This window comes from Pipistrellus kuhlii, unplaced genomic scaffold (assembly GCF_014108245.1).
Source record: "Pipistrellus kuhlii isolate mPipKuh1 unplaced genomic scaffold, mPipKuh1.p scaffold_m20_p_3, whole genome shotgun sequence".
Lineage (NCBI taxonomy): Eukaryota > Metazoa > Chordata > Mammalia > Chiroptera > Vespertilionidae > Pipistrellus > Pipistrellus kuhlii.
The window spans coordinates 113,386,228-113,406,595 of NW_023425529.1; the positions used below are offsets into that span (position 1 = coordinate 113,386,228).

At 34.9% G+C, this 20,368-nt stretch overlaps 1 protein-coding gene across 1 annotated transcript in view; it reads left to right on the forward strand.

The window, feature by feature from the left end:
• VWA8 (von Willebrand factor A domain containing 8) overlaps positions 1-20,368 on the forward strand; it is a 341,016-nt gene that overhangs the window by 76,180 nt on the left and 244,468 nt on the right. Inside the window, exons 10-12 of the mRNA XM_036454732.2 lie at positions 6,278-6,409; positions 9,167-9,301; positions 9,391-9,468. Of these exons, the coding sequence (XP_036310625.1) occupies positions 6,278-6,409; positions 9,167-9,301; positions 9,391-9,468 (345 nt within the window). The remainder of the gene's footprint in view (positions 1-6,277; positions 6,410-9,166; positions 9,302-9,390; positions 9,469-20,368) is intronic.

Here is a 20,368-nt window from a genome sequence, read left to right on the forward strand (position 1 = left end):
TGTGACCTCCTGGTTAATGGGGTAGATACTCAACCACTGAGCACATCCAGTGGGCTACAGATATAATTTTTTGTATCCTCAAATAATTTCTAATTAAGAGTGGCAAAAATTAAGGAAATATTGTTGAATTTTTAAAAATGCTGAACTAAAGAATAGATATATCTATTATAATAGCAAACCAAGAAAGTGCATACTGTAATATCTATAATAACTTTTCCTTGACAAATAATTATATTCTGATCTAAGATAGTCAGAAATTAATGCATGGTTGTATTTGAATTAGCTATTCATTTGAATTTTAGTGTAATCACATAGAATAAGGAATAGCCAGTTTTCTTATTTTTTAAGCAAAAATTATTACTCACTGAAAATGCAGTTAGGTGAAATTCAGAACAGCTTTCTATGCTCTAAATAAGATATAAAAATGGCTCGAATGTCTTTCTTTCCCCAGATGGTGCTCATCTTACTATATTCATTCTCTAAAAACATGTTTCTATAGTCACAAAATCACTTATAGCTTTTAGTTAAAGATGTCTTAAAGAAAATACTCTCATTCTGAGTCTCCTATACTTTGAGGATGATATTTGTTACAATATAGTAACAAGTACATCCAGGCTTTTAGTACCATGTCGTGGCTCTTGGTCCTTCGTAAGCAGGACTTTATCGTAACAGTGGTTAAATTCAGAAGTTTCCTCAGTGATTTAGAAAGACTATGCTGCATCTTATCTACTGATAATATAAAATGAACTGTGGTCTTTTCTGGGAAGCTTGGAAGGACTTGCATTTAGTGTTATCATTTCAGTTTAACAAGCATTAGTTGAGCCTCATTATTTGGCAAATGATATGCATACAAAAATCTATTGAAACAGAAAGGTATATGATCTGATCTCTGCTCTTGAAGAATTTATGGTCTGTTTGGGTCATCACACATACAAATAAATAACCCTTTTAATGTAATGATTTTATAGTAATATTGCATCATGATCAATAACTCTGATAAAGTTATAAAGACTTGTATTAAGTCGGTGAAATAGAAATTGAATGGATATGAGAAATGTTTCAGAGGTGGGATGATAGACGTTGCTAACTGATAAAGTGTAAGATGGGTAGGGAGGCTGTGAGAGAAGATGCAAATTCTAGAATCCTACCTTGAATAACTGAGATGGAGATACCATTAATTAACATGAGGAAATAAGCACATTGGGGTGGGGGCTAAATAGTTCAATACAGTGGTGTCTTTTTAAATTTGGGTTTCTAGAGTGGGTTTGTGTGGCCAACTTGAGAATATGTATCTGAATCTAGAGCTATTTTGATATGAATGGTAAATACTTGGGAGTCACTAATGTATGGTGTTAATGGAATCAATGGCAATGGATGAAATAACCCAAAAGGAACATAGTAAAGAGAAATTGTGCTTGAAGACTGAACTCTGGAAGCACCAATATTAAAGGATTGGACAGTGGGCAAAGAACCTCAAATTAGACAGAGGAAGACCAGTCAGAGATATCTGAGTATCAGAGAATATTCTTATGATCATGGAGAGAGACTGTTTTAAGAGGGAAAGAATAGCCAATTTCTAATGTTTCAGATGTGTCTTGTTGAATGAAGACTTTTAGATTATTCATTCAAAAAAGTTTTTATTCTTTCCATTTTTTCCATTTAATCAATTAGCCAGGCACACTTGTGTTTGAGATGTAGAAGTAATCAAAATGGACAGAAGTCTCTACCTTCACTGAGCTTATTTTTTAATAAAGGGTAACAGTCAATCAATCAATAAGTAAATACAGAGGAGAAATGGATATCCTCTCTGAGAAGATGACATCTAAGATTTGAAGAACAAACATGGAAAGTTTTGGGGTATTTTTTTGCCTTTGGAATCTGATTTATTTTACTTAGCAGAATACATTTGAGATTCACCCACTTTATTGCTTACATAAACATTTTGGTCCTTTTTTAGAGTATTTATTTATTCTTTATTGATTAAAAAATTATATATGTCTCCTTTTTCCCCCATCGGCCTCTTTCTGGCCACTTTCCCACCCCTCCAGTACATATCCTTATCCCTGTAGTGTCTGTGTCCATTGGTTATGCTTATAAGCATGCATACAAGTCCTTTAGTTGATCTCTTACCACTCACCCCCTCACCTGCCTTTCCTCTGAGGTTTGATGGTCTGTTTGATACTTCTCTATCTCTATTTCCCCCCCCCCCATCAGTTTATATTGTTCATTATATCCCGCAAATGAACATCAAGTGACATCATGTGACATTTCTCTTTCTCTGACTGGCTTATTTTGCTTAGCATCATTCTCTTCAGGTCCATCCGTGCTGTTGTGAATGGTAGGAGTTCCTTCTTTATTTACAGCAGCATAGTATTCCTTTGTGTAGATGTACCACTTTTTTTTAAAATCAGTTAATCAGCTGATGGACACGTAGGCTGTTTCCAAATCTTAGTTATTGTAAATTGTGCTGCTATGAACATAGTGGTACATATATCCTTTCTGATTGGTGTTTCTTATCTCTTGGGACATATTCCTAGGAGTGGGAATTCCTACTGGGTCAAATGTGAGTTCCATTTTTGGGAGGAAAGCTTTTGAAGCAGAAGGAATAATCAATGTAAAAGCCCTGAGGCAGGAGCACTCCTAGGGTATCTTATGAATAGCAAGGGATAGTGTGAGGGGGATAGGGTGAGTGAAGAAGAGATGACGAGGACAGGAGGTCACAGATAAAGGATGTTAGGTCATGTGGGGCTGTATAGGACATCTCCCAAGGGGTCTCAGACTGTGAGAGGGCACAGGTTGGGCTGAGGGGACATCCCCTTCCCCACCCAGCGCACAAATTTTGTGCACCAGGCCTCTAGTTTAATAATAAATGGCACTGCGGACCTGGCACCCACAGAGCAACACTCAGCTTCCCCCAGTGGGACAGGCTTTGCCACCACCCCAGAGTGATATACCACCAAATCACAGCTGACACTGAGACCCCATGGCACAAAATGTGGCTCACAGCCCAGCTCCAGAAAAAGTGGTTGTGGGTGCTGGGTAATGATGTCACATAGCAATACCTGGCTTCCTCTCTTTAGCGACTAGTCTCCTTGGAGTTTCTTCAGCTCAGGAATACAGCTTTATAGGTTGAAACATTTCACTTTAACCAAATGTCTGTGAAGCGTTTTCCCATGCCCTATCTCATTTGATCTTTACAGAAGTCCTGGAGTAGGTAGATAAGTGACTCAGTCGAGTCCTATTTTTTTTTTTTTTTTATTAGCCAGAAAATGGAGATTTAGAAAGCATGGAAACTTGACCTGAAAAAAAAGAAAAAGAAATGGTAGACCTTCAAAATGACTTCAGGTTGAATTTGGTTGACAATTCTATTATAGAAAAAGGGCAAATAGTGATTTTAAAATATTTCTTCTAATTAATTTCCTTTCATTGTGCACAAATCCATGCACCAGGAACTAGTATCATAGCATTTTGAACATAGGGAGCTCTTAAACTGAACATCTTAACAGGCTCACTCCGATTACTAAAAAGTGAATGGACTAGAGAATAAGGGTGAAAGCAGGGAAAAAACAGTTGGTAGGTTGTTGTGGTAATCTAGTTAAGAGAATGTGGCTTTGATTAGCTTTGAGCTTGGTAAGAAGTGGTTGCTTTTGGGTCATATTTTGAAGATTGAATGTGATATGCTGAAGAATTGGAAGTAGGGTTGAGACAAAGAGTTAAGGATGATTTCAAGCTTTTTGGACTGAGCACCTGGAATGATGAAGTTGTAGACAGAGAACATGTGAAGAAGATCAAAACCTGAGTTTTGTGTTTATTGAACTTAAAATGCCAATTCACTCTGCAAGTGGAAATGTCAAGGGGCAGTTGCATATACAAATCAGGAGTTTAGGAGAATAGTCTGCATTTCTAGGAGAGAGAAAAGTGGGAGTCATGAATATATAGATGATTTGTAGTATAAAACCGGATAAGATTATTTATGAAGTGAACATAGGTATTAAATATAAAAGATTTACTCTTAAAGTAACCTAACATGTACTGCTCAGGAAGTGAAGAAGGACCTGTAAGAAAGACTGAGAAGGAGGAAATAGTAAAATAAGAAAAGTAACTTATTTAATTTCGTAAGTAGGATATTATTGGTTGACTTACCAGGAGCAGCAGTAGAAGTAGAGTAGTGGGATTATAAGCCATAAATTAGTGGGCCAAATAGTAACTCAGAGATGAGGAAGTTGAAGCAGTGATTATTTACTTACTTGTAAAATAAGTTTGATAGTGAGCAGAAACAAATAGGTGGTGGATCACTCAAGGATGATATAGAATTAAGAAATGGCTTTTTGTTTGTTTCTTGAAATGGGGAGACAAATGACATCATAGGAAAAAGGGACAAAATCTGTGGAAAGCATGGAAAATACTTATGGAAATATGGTCTGGGGAGGCAGGAAAGGACATATCCAGAGCATCATTGTACTCTGTTTTGAAATAGTAAAAAACATATTTTGTACCTAGCAAATGAGATGGAGAAAGTAGACTTCTACTAATTTTCCATCAACTCATAATGAAAGGAGAAGTTCTTTTTTACTGAGATAGTGGGAAAGAATTAAGGATTGATGGAAATGTAGATGATTTTGAGGATGAGCAAAAAATAATTTAATTTGTTTATTCATTTAACAAACCTTTCCTGACCATTGACTATGTTCCATGTGTCTGATTCTAGGTTCTGGAGCTGTAGAGTGAACCAAATAAATACATTTTGATATTGCTCTAAATGGAGTTAATTTTGTTGTGAAGTGTGAAGGTCTATGTGCCTGAAGGCTCTGATGTGGGTGGCAGAAGCAGCTAGATTACCTGCTGAGACAGGGATGAATGAGTTAGGGACTCCTGTGGAGAAGAGTAATGGTTTATGTCAGTTGCTAAAGGGCTGCATAAACTGGAGGCTATATCATATTTATTCAGTAGTCCAACAATATGGTATGGAAATTTTCTCATTTAGTGCTCAAAAGCTGAGAAAAAGGTATGAAGAAAATAAATAGGTTGGTACTTTTAAGAATATATGTTTGTTTTCTTAGAATGTAATGGCTCTAGGTTCTAAAGTCTCATGAATTTAAACACTTGGCTAAGGTCTTATTTCTTTCCTATTAAATCTCCTTCAAAATACAGTATAATTTTTTGCAAGAACTTGAGGTGTCAATAATTGTTATATGTCTACAACATGCAAGCAGTGCCTACCAAATTATGTGATGCTATGGAAATTCGCATATATAAAATGTATAAAGTATAAAACTTACTCTGTGTAGTAGCACTAACAGATAACTTATCTTAGGTTTGAGGAAAGGAGTGAGTGATTGTCTTAAGTACTTATGATACCAAACGAAGATTTGAACTACTACGCTATGTTTGGAATGTTGAGGTTGAAGATAGTTTTCTTTTAAAAAAATCTATTTTCTCAGGTTGTGTCATTCTTTTGAGTAAGTGGCGACCTATTCTTTCATCCAGAGTCAACCCTTCACTGTAGTGATAATGTTATGGTTGGATTGGGGGAGCAATTAATACTAAAAATGAATTAAGCTTTTCATATTGAACATGCTGCTATTAGTAGGCCATAGTATTTAATTAATTTTAAATTAGTGTTCTCATTTTTCATATACTTATTTGTGTTTTTTCTGTGCCTTTTTTTTACATAACTACAGGGTGTAACCAAGTGTTAGAGCATTGCTAATTGGCCCAAATGGAGAAAGAATCAATGGTGGTGTCCTTTTAAATCCAGTTTGATAAATATTGAGAACCCACACTGTAGAAGGCGCTATGCCAGATACTGTGGAAGATTGATTGTTATAATTTATTGTAGTCAGTTAAGCTAACCACACACACAAACAGCAGAATTATGTCTAGGAAGTTTTGGTTTCATGAATTTCAGGTCAGTTTATTTAAGAAATCAACTGATATAGGCCTTATTTTATTTTACATGTTTTCATCATCCCTTTCTAGGAAACTGAACATTTTTATTATCAAGAAATATAGGCTGCAAACATCTACTAGTCAGAAATTCAATAATTCCATTTCCTGTCCTTAGTAAAATTTGGGGACAATTTTCATATCAATTTTAGTAATTGGCATAAGTAGAATGGTATTCATGAAAGTAAGAAAAAATTCTCATTAATTTTTTTTACCTCTAACTTTATACTGTAGAGTGAGTTTCAGTTCTTATTAAGATGTAATCTTCAGGATATCCAACATTAATACTAAAATGAAAAGTAAAGTATATGATTTTCTTGTAATTTTACAGCGCTTTGAACTCCAAGATTCAAAAAGCTCTTTGCTTCCTGAAGAGATTGTGAGAGTGGAGAGGATAACTGAAAACCACATCTCCCAAGCTTCTGTTACTGTCCGGATTGCAGAAAAAGAGGTGACCATTAAGGTAATGAGTGAGAGTTTATACTTAAAAAAAAAAAAAGATTTAAGAGAGAGAAAAGGAGAGAGAGAGAGAGAGAGAGAGAGAGAGAGAGAGAGAGAGAGAGAGAGAGAGAGAGAGAGAGAGAGAGAAACATGAATGTGAGAAACATTAACTGGTTGCCTCTCTGAAGCACCATGCCTGGGGATTGAACCTGCAACCTGGGTATATGCCTTGACTGGAATAAAACCTGACAACTTTAGGTATATGAGATGACGCTCCAACCACCTGAGCCATACTGTCCGGGGCCAGAGGTTATACTTTCTAAGATATGTCTGGTTCTGCCTATTTTTATGACCTAAATTGCCTGTATGATCCCCTTATTATTTTTCTTTGGCTCTATAGCATCTGCATATCTGTATCTATATTTGTCTATGTCATGTAGTATGTTTTAAACTGGAAAAGTTCAGGAGAAACATATGGATAGCCTTTTATAAAAAACAAAAGTTGACCTCTGAGAAAATGAAGTTAAGTGTTGATTAATGAAAGCATTTTGTAGTTTGATTCCTTAGTAAGAAACAGTTAATCTTTTCAAACAAAATTTAGCAGCAGGGAACACTTTTAATCAGCTTAACAATAACCTACAACCTTCGGACCAACTAACAGAGAACACTTTTAAAAAATATATATATTTTATTGATTTTTTTTACAGAGAGGAAGGAGGGATAGAGAGCTAGAAACATTGATGAGAGAGAAACATGGACCAGCTGCCACCTGCACCACCCTTACTGGAGATATGCCCGCAACCAATGTACAAACCTGGGACCTTTCATTCCACACACCGATGCTCTATCCAGTCTCAGCAGGAAATGCTTTTTAAATAAAACTTTTGCTAACTACATGGGACAGTTGAAAGAAGAGCTATTTTAGTTGAACAGTTTTCAGAGGAGGGGATTGATATTTGGTCATAGAGCTCCATTTGCTTGCTCTGCCTTCCTTTCTAACCCTTTCTTTGAGCTCCCTAAAAACCTTAAGAGGCAATGGGAAACTATCTCAGGGAAACCCAACTTGGAAAAAATCCTGACTTAAATAAATTGTAAATAAATAAAGGAAAGAAAAGGCTTGTCTTCTTATGTTGTGACAGACCAAACTTTAATCATAGACTTTTTGTTGTATTTTAATGTGATATCATCATTTTAAACGCCTAGTCAGTCACTGATGACTGACATACTTTCCGTCTGGAAAACAAAACAGGCTGGGCACTTAACGCATTAATACTTATTCATGTTACTGTTTTACTCATTCATCAAACTTAACATTGATTATGTCTACTATGACCCAGGCTCTGTATTAGGCTTTACGAGTGCTACTGTGTACTAGTCACTGTATTTATCTCTTTGTATATATTATGTTATTAAATCTCCCAATAACCCTGGAGGTAAGTTTTATTATCTTTCTTTTACAGATTAGAAAACTGATGTAAAGAGGGTAATCAATTCATCCATGATCACCAGCTAGGAAATATCACAGCTGGGACTTCTAGACAGGATTATTTGCCACTATACCTTTCTGTATCCTTCAGATGAATGACCTCACCAAGCTGATGGTCAAGGATAGCGGTAGATAAATTAGGACTGCATTGGAATGGCTATGGGGATATAGAGAAGGAGGTAATACAAGGAGTCTGAAAGAGTAGAGAAAGTTTCAGAGAGGAGGTGGTGGGACTTGAACTAAGTTTTGAAGTATGACATAGAAGTTTTCCAGTGGCTAGGGGTGGAAAGATAATAGGACATTATAGGCATCCTGAACAGTAAATCCAGAGACATGAGAAATGAGCAAGGTTTCATTATTTCCTTCCTTTTAGTGATAGTTTTCTTTTTTTAAAATTTTATTGATTTTGTACAGAGAGGAAGGGAGAGAGATAGAGAGTTAGAAACATTGATGAGAGAGAGTCATCGATCAGCTGCCTCTTGCACACCCCCTACTGGAGATATGCCCGAAACCAAGGTACATGCCCTTGACCTAAATCGAACCCGGGACTCCTCAGTCCCCAAGCCGACGCTCTATCCATTGAGCCAAACCGGTCTAGGATAGTGATAGTTTTCTAACTTCATTGCCTCCACTCGCTTCCAGTTAGCCTTCTATGTTAACACCAGGCTGATCTTTTTAAAATGTCACTTCCAAACTTAAAATTCTTTATGGTTCATGTGTATATAGTATGATCAAGCCCAGAGATTCTCAGCAGAGCATGGAGATCTTCTGATAGGAGACTAATAAGGAGGAGATAGGAAATAAAAGAAATAGGTAATGAGGAATTCGAGGAGAGATTTTAAGAACAGATGCTTCTGAGTGGTTAACTAAAACAAGAGTAGGAAAGGATTTATGGACATGGATTTCAAAAGTCAGCAGGTCATTGGTGACTTCGGAGAGTCAAGTGGACTAATTTTAAATTCTGTGCTTATAACTGGAATTTGGACAAAAGTCTTCATTCTCAAGTAGTAACATTGTTATTATAAGTTATAGATAGGATGAAGATTATATGATTCTTATAAAAATATATGCCAGCATGGGGCTTTCATTTTAGAGGGATGATTGGTTTGGAGGTTGGTTGATGATCATCAGATCTGTGAATGAGAAAATATTTGCTGCTCTATTGAAATATCAAAAAGATTATAGAATTGAATTGAGCAGGAAATTAGTAGGGGCTTTTAATGGCTTTTAGGTATTTTACTAATATCTTGAGAAAAACATACATTTATTATATTTACCTCCCTTTTATTACAGGTGCCAGCTGGGACTAGGCCATTTAGTCAACCTTATGCATCAGAACGTTTTATACAGACTTCAAGCCATAAACAACTACTGGCTGAAATGATGCAGTCTCATATGGTTAAGGACATATGTTTAATTGGAGGCAAAGTAAGAATGGCAACCTCACTGCAAACTTCTGTTTCCTGACTTTCGGTTGTTTTGATTTCTCTCTTAAAGTACTGTGTTTCCGTTTGTAGGGTTGTGGAAAAACAGTCATCGCTAAGAACTTTGCAGATACCTTAGGATACAACATAGAACCTATCATGCTCTATCAGGTACGATGTCAATTTTAGCACTTATACTATACACATCATCAGTAGAATTGATAGGTATTTTCCCTTAACTTATGACCTACTACTTGCAATGTAGAAAAACAACTGAAATAACAACAAAATTGGAGTACAAGTATAATTATTTGGAACTTTGAAGGTATGTTCTAGGATATCTGGTGGGCACAACATGCCAGAATCTTTTTTTCAAAGGGAGATTCATTATATGTGCATGTACAAACACACAGTACATTTGACCGTAATTTGGAATTCTAAACAAGGTGCATTTTAGCAGCAGTGGAATATAAATAGGTACTCATCAAATACATTATTTTTTGCTATGGTAAAATATGTATAACATAAAATTTACCATTTTTACGTGTATAATTCATTCGCATTAAGTGCATTCATAATATTGTGTAAGCATAACCACTATCTATTTTTAGAACTTTTTATCATCCCAAATAGAAACTCTGTACCCATTAAACAATAACTTTCAATTCATCCCCTCTCTCAGATTCTGGTAATCTCTGTACAATTTTCTATCCCTGAGAATTTGCTTATTCTAGGTGCTTCATATAAGTAGAATCACATACTTTTTATGCTTTTATCTCTAGCTTATATTACTTAGCATGTTGTTTTCAATATTTAGCCATGTTATAGCATATATCAGAATTTCATTCACTTTTATGGCTGAATAATATTTGGTTGCATGTATATGCCCCTTCTTGTTTGTTCATTCACATACTGATAAATTTTGACTATTGTAAGTAATTCCACTATAAATTATTGTATAATAATTGTACAAGTATCTGTTTGAGTCCCTTGGTATTGCTGAATCATATTGTAATTTTGTGTTTAAACTGTTGAGGAGTCCATAGTAGCTGCACCATTTTACATTCCCACCAGCAATACACAGGAAAGTTCCAGTTCCTTCATATTCTTGTCATTAGTTATTTTCTACTTTATAGTAGCCATCCAAAAGGGTGTGAAGTGGTAACTCATTGTAGTTTTGATATTGAGCATCTTTTCATGTACTTATATGCCATTTGTGTATCTTACTTGTAGAAATGCCTATTTAAGTTTCTTGCCAATGTTTTAACTGGGTTGTCTTGTTATTGAGTTGTAGGAGTTCTTTATGTATTCTGGATATAAATTCATTTTCAGATATATGATTTGCAAATATTTTTCCTCATTCTGTGGGTTATCTTCTCACTGTTTTCATAGTATCTTTTGATGCACAAAGGTTTTAATTTTGATAAAATCTAATTTATCTTTTGTTGCCTGTGTTTTTGGTGTTATATTCAATAAATTATTGCCAAGTCCATTATTATGAATTTCCCCATGTTTTCTTCTAATAGCTAGCTTTACAGTTTTAGTACTTCCATTTATATCTCTGAGCCATTTTGAGTTAATTTTTATATATGGTGTAAAATAAAGGTCCAGTTTCAATATTTTGCATGTGAATATCCAGTTTTTCCAGTACTATTTGCTGAAAAGACTTTTTCCCATGGGATGGTCTTGGCATCCTTGTCAAAAATTAGTTGACTTTATATGGAAGGGTTTATTTCTGGGTTCTCCATTCCATTGGTCTATATGTCTGTCATTAGTATATCAGTATCACAGTGTTTGGGTTGCTGTAGCATTGTTGTAAGTTTTGAAATCAGGAAGTGTGAGACTTCCAGCTTTGTTTTCTTTTCCAGAATTGCTTTGCTATTCAGGGCCACTTGAGATTTCATATAAATCTTAGATTATATTTTTCTACTTATAAAAAAAAAATGCTGTTGAAATTTTATAGGGATTGCATTGAATTTGTAGATCACTTTGGGTGGGTAGCATTGTCATTTTAATATTGCCTTTCAATCTGTGTCCATGGATGTTTTTCTATTTACTTATAACTTCTTTAAGTTCTTTCAGCAGTGTTTTATATTTTCCGTGTATAAGCTTTTCATCTCTTTGGTTAAATTTATTTTTATATGTGTTTTAGTAGATTATTTTAGTGGAAGTACATGTTGTACACGGTATGTTGAAACAGCAAACTTACAGCTTGTGTTTTTACAGAGTGACATTTTTTGTCATTTATTTTTTGGTGATAATGAATCCTAAGACATTTTTATTCTAATTTATTGATTTTATATATTAGTCTTTGGGTGATTTGATATCTTTTTCTTAAAGAAGAGTCTCTTTTTAGTCTTTGAACAGTTTTGGAAGTGGTTGTGAACTCGTTTATTAACATTTTAGGATGCATTTTTTTGTTTTTAGTTTATTCTTTAGTTAAAAAACATTTTAATCTTTACTGAATATATTTATATATAAAATGTCCTTAATTTTTCCTGGCAGTGGACTCAGCGGTTAGAGCTTCAGCCCCTGTACCAAAGGGTTCTGGATTTGAACCCTGGCCCAGGTCAGGGCACGTGCAGGAGGCAACGAAGCGATCTATTTCTCTTTCATTGTTATTTCTCTCTCTCTCTCTGTCTTTCCCCCTCACTCCCTTCGACTCTCTAAACAATATCCTTGAGTGAGGATTAACAACAAAAAGTTCTTATTTTTAAAAAATGACATTTAAACCAGTTTCTTGCAGTGACCTTAGATCACAGAAAATTTTGTTAACAACTCATATTTCAAATGATTATGTTGAGGATACTGCTTCGTGCTGCTTTAAGGTACTTTGTGCCTATTGGTTGAAATGGTCAGAATTTAGAAGAAATTATAATCACATGGTACTGGTAACTTTTGGGTTATAAGCGAGTAATCTATTGTAAAAGTTGTATGAGAATTCCCCCTGTAATTAAATTTTTCTTTCTTCTGTGTAGTTTAAACTCATTCAGAGCACCAAGTTATTTAGGATTTGGAGTTGCATTTAAAATAATTTTAGAAACAAAAGAAAAAACATCCTTTGTACAAAACTATGGTAGCTTTATACCCCTACTATTTTGTGCAGTTTTCATTGTCATATTTCAAGAAAAATAGTAAAAGATTCATAAGTAAAAAAGGAGATAAAGGAAAATAGATAATTAACTGATTGGAAAACTAAGGTTCAAATATTTACTAAGAAGTACTTTATGATCTTAAAAGATGAAATTAATGAAAAAGCATGTGATCAAAATTATGAAGTCATGAAAAATATAAATTAAGGTGAAGGTACTTAAATTAGTAGTATCACTAATGATACTGAGTCTTGAGAGAGAAACATGTAGGGAAAATAAAATAAATGTTTACGTTGTACAGCCAGCAGCAAGTCTTAGAATTCACTGAAAATATTTTTTGAAATTAATTTTTATATGTTGATTCTAGGTCTGTTGGATTTTTTAAAGGGAAATAAGGAATTGGGGGAGGGTAATATCTTTAACTTAGATTATGGAAGATGCTATGAAGAATACCCTACCCTTTTACAGAATTACCTCTCTTGATGACTTCATCAGAGGTTAGAAGACAGGTGGTTAGCTCAGTATGCTAGTTAATCTGATCTTTGCCCTCCACAGATCATGTTAGAAGTGATCTGAGGAGGGCATTTTATCAGCTCATCAATCTCTTAACCATCAAATTTCTAATTTCCAGCCGAAACCGGTTTGGCTCAGTGGTAGAGCATTAGTCTGCGGACTGAAGGGTCCCAGGTTCGATTCCGGACAAGGGCATGTACACTGGTTGCGGGCACATCCCCGGTAGGGGGTGTGCAGGAGGCAGCTGGTCGATGTTTCTCTCTAATCGACATTTCTGGCTCTCTATCTCTTTCTCTTTCTCTCTGTAAAAAATCAATAAAATAAAAAAAAATTCTAATTTCCAGTGAAAATACTTTTCTACTAAATATTCGGATAAAAAAATCATCAATATTATTGTAAAATAGGTTAAATTCTATTATAAATATACAAGTGACCCCGTGCACAGATTTGTGCACATTGAAAGGAAATTAAAGGAAGGTGGCTGGTGGAGTGGGACTGGGTGAGAGGGGCCTGACATGCCCTGGAGCCAACCTCCTGCTCGAAGGGATTTTGCAGAGTGAGTGGCGTCCCTCTGGCAGGTGGGGTCCCTTGGCCTGGCCTGTGGAGATCGGGCCAAAACTGACTCACCAACATCCCCTGAGGGGTCCCAGAGTGTGAGAGGGCACTCTGCAAAGATGCTGTCATGCAGGGTGTAAAATAGGTTAAATTCTATTATCAATATATTATATCCCCATTATACAATCAGGGTAAATACAGCATAATTAACCTTTAGAGGTGCCATTGCTTTGAAATCATATGGAAAAGGCCTTTTGAGGATGATATTTATTTTCATCCTCATTCCAACTTGTTATTAGTATTATTTCTAAAATTATATACATGATTATTTTCTTCACATGAAAATAAAAATTCTCATTCTAGTGAAAGCTGGAAATTCTGCCTCATCTTTTTCCAGACAGTCCTGTTTCTACATCAGATTTCTAGTTAGTTTACAGTGATTTCTTTATTGTAGTGATAAACTATCCTAAGATCATATGCTTGAGCTGTTAAAACTATGGTCACTTCATTCTGCTATCCTAATGCAGCAGGAGATTATGTATATAGTCATCAATTCCAATCTCTCAGCTCCACTGCAAAACTATCTAAAGTATCTTGTCATTGAGAATGTTATCTTTATATATGAAAGAAGTATATATTTTTGGAGAGTGACAATAAGCTTACAAAACTTAAAAAATTTTTTTTTTAACTTTCATGTTCAGTGTGTTGATTAATGGGTAAACAATGGTAGGAAGATGCTACAATTAAAATTTATGGCAAGGCATTCTATTTCTTGATACTCTTGAAATATGAAATCAGTCTATTCTAGTTTCTGCCACAGAATAAGATAATCTATAATAATAAAAACATAATATGCTAAATAGACCTGACATCCTTCTGGATGACCTTCTGGATGAAGCTGGGTTGCTGGGGAGGTCTGGGTCCTGGGTGCCTGCTGGTGGCCAGAGGGAAGCCCGGGTTCCTGGTGCCAGAGGGAAGCCAGTGTCGGCAGCCGGGGGAAGGAAGGCCTACTCTTGCACGAATTTCATGCATTGGGCCTCTAGTTTAATCTTATTTTATTAATCCTCTATCTGAAAAACGTAGGTGATGATAACTGAAAGGAACTTAAGTTTCCCATAAGAATATTTAAAAAAAAATTTTTTTAATTGATATTTAGAGAGAGAGAGAAAGCAGGGTTGGAGAGAAGAGAGAGAGAAACATTGATGTGAGAGTGAAACATTGATCTACTGCCTCCTGCATGCCCCCTACTGGGGGTCAAGCCCAAAACCCAGGCATGTTTGCTGATCAGGAATCTAATTGGTAATCTTTCAGTGCATGGGACAACAGCCAGCCAACTTAGCCACATCAGCCAGGGCTCCCATAAGAATATTTTGTTCATCCTTTGCATATACACCGTCTACCTTGTAGATATCCTACAAGGATTTGGAAAACTGGTACAGAGATAAGCAAACTAATCACATATTCTGAAAACCCTTTTCTAATTTTACTTTTCTCTATAGTAATCTTTAGAGAAATGTCTAGGAGAAAAGAGGTTTCTGGAAGTATGGACTCAGAAAGTTGCTCTTCCCTCCTGCCAGCTAACACCCACCCCCCCCCCCCCCATACTTACCCCTGCCAACCTCTCACGACCACAATCAGCCTGCTCCCCGGCTGGGCCGAGGGACCCCACCCATGCATGAATTCATGCACCAGGCCTCTTATAGAGAAATAATAATGGTTACCTATTTTTAAGTGAGTTTGTTTCTTTCTCATGATTTCTTTTCATGAACTGGACCAAAACATACAATATATCAGGCACTGTATTGACATTTGCAGATTTTGAAACTGTTAATCACTTGGTTTTCATGATAGAAACCAAGCTCCTGAGATCAAATGTAAGACTTTTTTGCTCACATTTCATGTTTATTAGAGCTCATTGGTCTCTCTGGGACAGAGGAAGTAATTTAATAGAATTAAATAATGGATTTGGGTTTTATAATAATATAGTCCAAATTTATGAAAAATGTCCAGACCTGACAGAGAATTCAGTGTAGATCAGTAACCCAACATCTGCTTTCCTAGATGTGGAGATTTCCCTGTTACATGTGCATGTATAAAGCTACACTTAATCTGTGGGTTCTGCCTTATTTTTAGACTTGACTATTTTTAGATCTGCATTTCAGATGAAGAAAAACAGAACCGTAACACAAATTTGTGGCGATACATAAAATGATTTTCATAATAGGTTAATTTGGCACAAGTGTTAGGTCAGACTCTTTTAACTGGTTATTCTTTTTTGAATGTTGAAGCCAGTGGTTTCATAATATTGAAGAAACACAAGTTATTATTCTTTTCCTTCACAACCAGATAAGGGCATATTTTCAGATTTCTTTCCACACCATAAACAGCACCAGATTTAAGATCTCTTTTTTCTGTTTAAGTACGATGGATTAAAAGTGAAGTCAAATCCAATCACAATTTAAAATCAAATACATTTAAGGGACTTTTAGTGAAATAATTACTGTCTAAAACATGTTGAAATCTTAGGATCATTTTGACCCCCTTGGCTAAATTTTAAATTTATTTATTTTTAAAGAGAAGAAGATGGGAGAGAGAGAGAAACAAACATTGATGTGAGAGAGAAACATTGATCAGTTGCCTCCCATATGTGTTCAGACTAGGGATCCAACCTGAACTCTGGGTGTACGGAATGACACTGTGACCAACTGAGCCACATGACCAGGGCTTCTTGGCTAAATTTTTCTTTCTATAGCTAAATTGAAACCAAATCCTTTTCTCCCTCTTCCATCTAATCTATAATCCCTACTTCTTCCTGTTTATCCAAATACAGTGGAAATATTTTAACTTTTTTTATTCTCTCTGGTTTGTTTTCACTTCTTTGCCTTGGGTTTATTTACTTGCTTCTCGTTTTTGCCTTGACTTTTTGCACTTTTCTCTCATCAAAACTTAAGGATATCTGTATTTAGTCTTAAGTGGTTTATAGTCCAGATTGGAGCCTGACTTTCTACATCCTCTTGTTTTTTGATTTATTGTTTTGCTACACTCTGTCATCCTTTCTGTCTTCTTTGAAATTTTTTCTTTTCCCACTAGAATAATCTTCTTAGTGCTGTTTTAAGAGTTGTCATATCTCAACTCCTTCAAATTTTTTAAAATAAAATTTATTTTTAAAGAACAATGTATATCATTATCATATAAGAACTTTAAATGCTTGATTCAAGTAATCTCTTCAATTCCCAGGCCTACCGAGACTTCTATTTCTTGTCTTTTTCAGTTTCTCCTTGATAATAATGTTGTTTTGTCTCCTGCCTCCTTTATGTAGAATATATTTTTAAATTTTATTTTAATCTATCTGAATATAAAACTTAGTACAGTATGAAATTTAAAAAGTTAGCCGAGTAAAATTCCCCTTCTAATTTGAAGGCACATTTTTAGTATCCTAGTATATGATTTTATATTTCCTGTCTGTAATATCAGAGACATGCTATAAGCAGGCCAGTAACTATCATGTTCTTTGCCATAATTTAATAGATAAATTATAATGCATTATGGTGTTATTCATAATTTTTAAATTATAAATATTATACCATGCTTAAATAATCATCTCAGTAAGATTCATCAAACTACTAGTATGTAGGTTTCAATTGCACACACAAGGAATTTTATAAATTAAATTGTAAAGGTAGGAAGTATAATCTTTACTACAATAAGTTGCTTCACAAATATACTTTATTGAATATGATAGAGAATGGGTGATTCTCTGTAATGCAACCCCAAATTTATGCCCAACTAATTATAATTCACCATTATAATTATTGCCTATGCATACTAACATTTTATAATACTTTTTCATTTTAAAAATAAATAATGAAATAAATACAAGTTATATAATGGAGGCTTTTTTTAGGCAGCTAATATAATTTTTGTTATCACATTTAAAAAGACTTCACTTAGTACTTGTGTTTTATTATTTATGTAAAAATGCCACACACTTTGTTATTCATATTTTTCAGCTTCAAAAAAGAAATGAAAGTCAGTTTGTAATACTTCTCTAATTATTTGAATTCATACTTCAAATACACTGAAAGATAGTTGTTTCAGGTAGAAGTCATATAAAGAAGCACTTATGTAGATTGTAGCTAATTACTTTAAAAAAAAAAAGACCAGCGTTTTGTCACTTTAACAACAACAACAAAATCTGACAGGTTTATAAGATAAACAGTAGGTCCAAATGGGAGATTATAATGGGGAGTTTTTGTGAAAGTTTCTTTTAAAATATCTGTAGCCGTATTGAGAACTGATTGGAAACTTAATTCGGGCTGTATTGGAAAAGAACTCATTTTTATACCCCAGTAATTTGAATAGAATATTTATGCACATTCTGTTACCTTCTTTCTATTCATTTTATGGGCAAGTTTGTTATTTGTTGAATAAGAACCAAACCAATGGGTACTTTATAACAAGGTTAAAAACATTTTTTTTTTTTGTTAAGTTTCACCTGAAGTTATTTTTGCATTGATTTTCCTTGAGTGAAAGAGAAGGAGGGAGGGAGAGAAACCTCAGGGGCACAGGGAGAGAAACATCAGGGGGACAGGGATCGAACCTTCAACTCAGGGATGTGCCTTTGGCCAGGAATATGCTCTAACCACTTAGTAAACTGGTGTTTTGTTTTGTTTTGTTTTGTTTTGTTTTGTTTTAAAGACTAGATAGTAAATATTTTAGTCTTTGATATTTTAGGCTTTGTGAACTTGGCAGTCCCTGTTGAAACTACTCAACTCTGCTGTTGTAGTGGAAAAACAGTCATAAGCTATATATATAAATGAGTAAATTTGGCTGTGTTCTACCTTATCACATTTGGTTTTTCTTAAAGTAATGTTTATTTAAGTTTAACATATAGTAAAATTCAGTCCATTTTGCCAAACACATTGAGATATAACTGCTATGATTGAGATATAAAATATTTCTGTCACCTAAAAATATTCAGTCACTCCTCTTTCCTGGCAAACACTGATATGTTTTCTGTTTCTATTAGTTTTGCCTTTTCCAAACTGGCATATGAGTGGAATTAAATAGTTTGTGCCTCTTGAGTCTGGTTTCTTTCACTTTAATGATACATTTGAGATTCATCACAATGTTGCATGTATTGGTAGTTTGCTCTGTTTAATTGCTAGGTACCTTAACTCATTTTTATTAGTGTTTAAATGTCGATAGTCCTCTGTGTTCCTACTATGTTAGCTTTGTTTCTAATGCTCAGGTCTTCTCACCTAGTTATCAACACTAGCTTCCTAAGCTTTCCTTCTGTTTCCAGCCTGGGTTTTGCCTACCGTATTTTCCGTCGTATAAGACGGCTTTTTTTTCTCCCCTTTTGTATTTTTTTTTTTTATTAAATTACTATCTGTGTACATATTTTAACATTGCCCCCCCCTCCCGTACATACCCTCCCTCCCCAGAGTTTTGTGTCCATTGGTTGTACTTATGTATACAAGTCCTTCGGTTGATCTCTTATCTCCCCCAGATCTCCCTACTCTCCCCGCTGTAATTTTACAGTCTGCTTGTTGCTTTACTGTCTTTATATCTATCTTTTGGTTTGTCAGTTTATAATGTTTTTTAATATCCATAAATGAGTGAGGCCATGTGGTATTTCTCTTTCATTGACTGGCTTATTTCACTCAGCATGATGTTCTCTAGTGTGATACATCTACACAATGGAATACTATGCTGCCATAAAAAAAAAAAGACGGCTTTTGAAACGAAAAAAGTCAACTGAAAATCGGGGTTGTCTTATACGCCGAGTATATCCCGAAAAAATGTCTCGATATGCCACTAAACGAATTTTCCAACTCGATCCCGCACTGATCACTGCAAGGCTGCTCGGACCGCCTCTCTAACTCAGCCAATCCAAGCAGGCTTTTTATGCATGCAAATTATACATGTTCTGTACCTGAAGCTACACTGTTTTCTAGTAAAAAGCCTGCTCAGATTGGCCAGAGTTAGAGAGGTGGTCTATTACAACCTTATCAAATTCTTTGGATGGTATGGAGGATGACTTCTTGTGGCAAGATGAAGGGGAAGCTGAAGCTGAAGCCACACCATCTGATTCGGAATTTGATCCATATGATGACTGTCTTACAAATGTACCACAAGAGGTCATTGATGAACTTATGATGTCAGAAGAAGAACATGATGAGGATTTTGAAGGATTTCAAGCTCACAATGCTCCTCTGCCTAGAAAAACCTCTTATCATCCCAGTCAGTCACAAACAAGCATTTTCTGCAAGTTCTTCATGTAATTTTCTTTCCAGATGATGCCATCATTGTTAATGTTCTCTTTTGGATTTCTTGTTTCTCGGTCAAGTTCATGGCATTGCCATTTGTGAAGAGACCTTCCATTTATCGTATCAATGTATGGTATATTACGGTATGTTTGAAAAATGTCATTCATTAAAAATTTAATTAAAAAAAGAACTGGTGTTGCCTTAGAAGTGGGGGGTAGTCTTATACAGCAAATATAGGCCTAAACCTATGTTTTAACTGTAAAATTAGGGGATCGTCTTATATGCTGGAAAATACGGTAATCTGTTCTTCCAACACTGAATTTTGTTCTTTCTTACTTTACCCTGGCTTTTTATTATTAATATTATTCTTCAGTTTGTTTAAACTAAAAAAAAAAAAAAATTCATTTGTTTCTCTCATCCCCATTCCCTACCTATGGTAACCATCAATCTATTCTGTATCTCTAAGCTTAGTTTATTTAATTTTATTAGATTCTGTGCATAATACATATGTGGGATTTGCTTTCTCAGTCTAACTTATTTCACTTAGCATAATGCCCTTGAAATCCATGAATGGTGTTGCAAATGGCAATATTTCATTCTTTCTTATGGCTGAATAATATTCTTAGATATAGAATATTA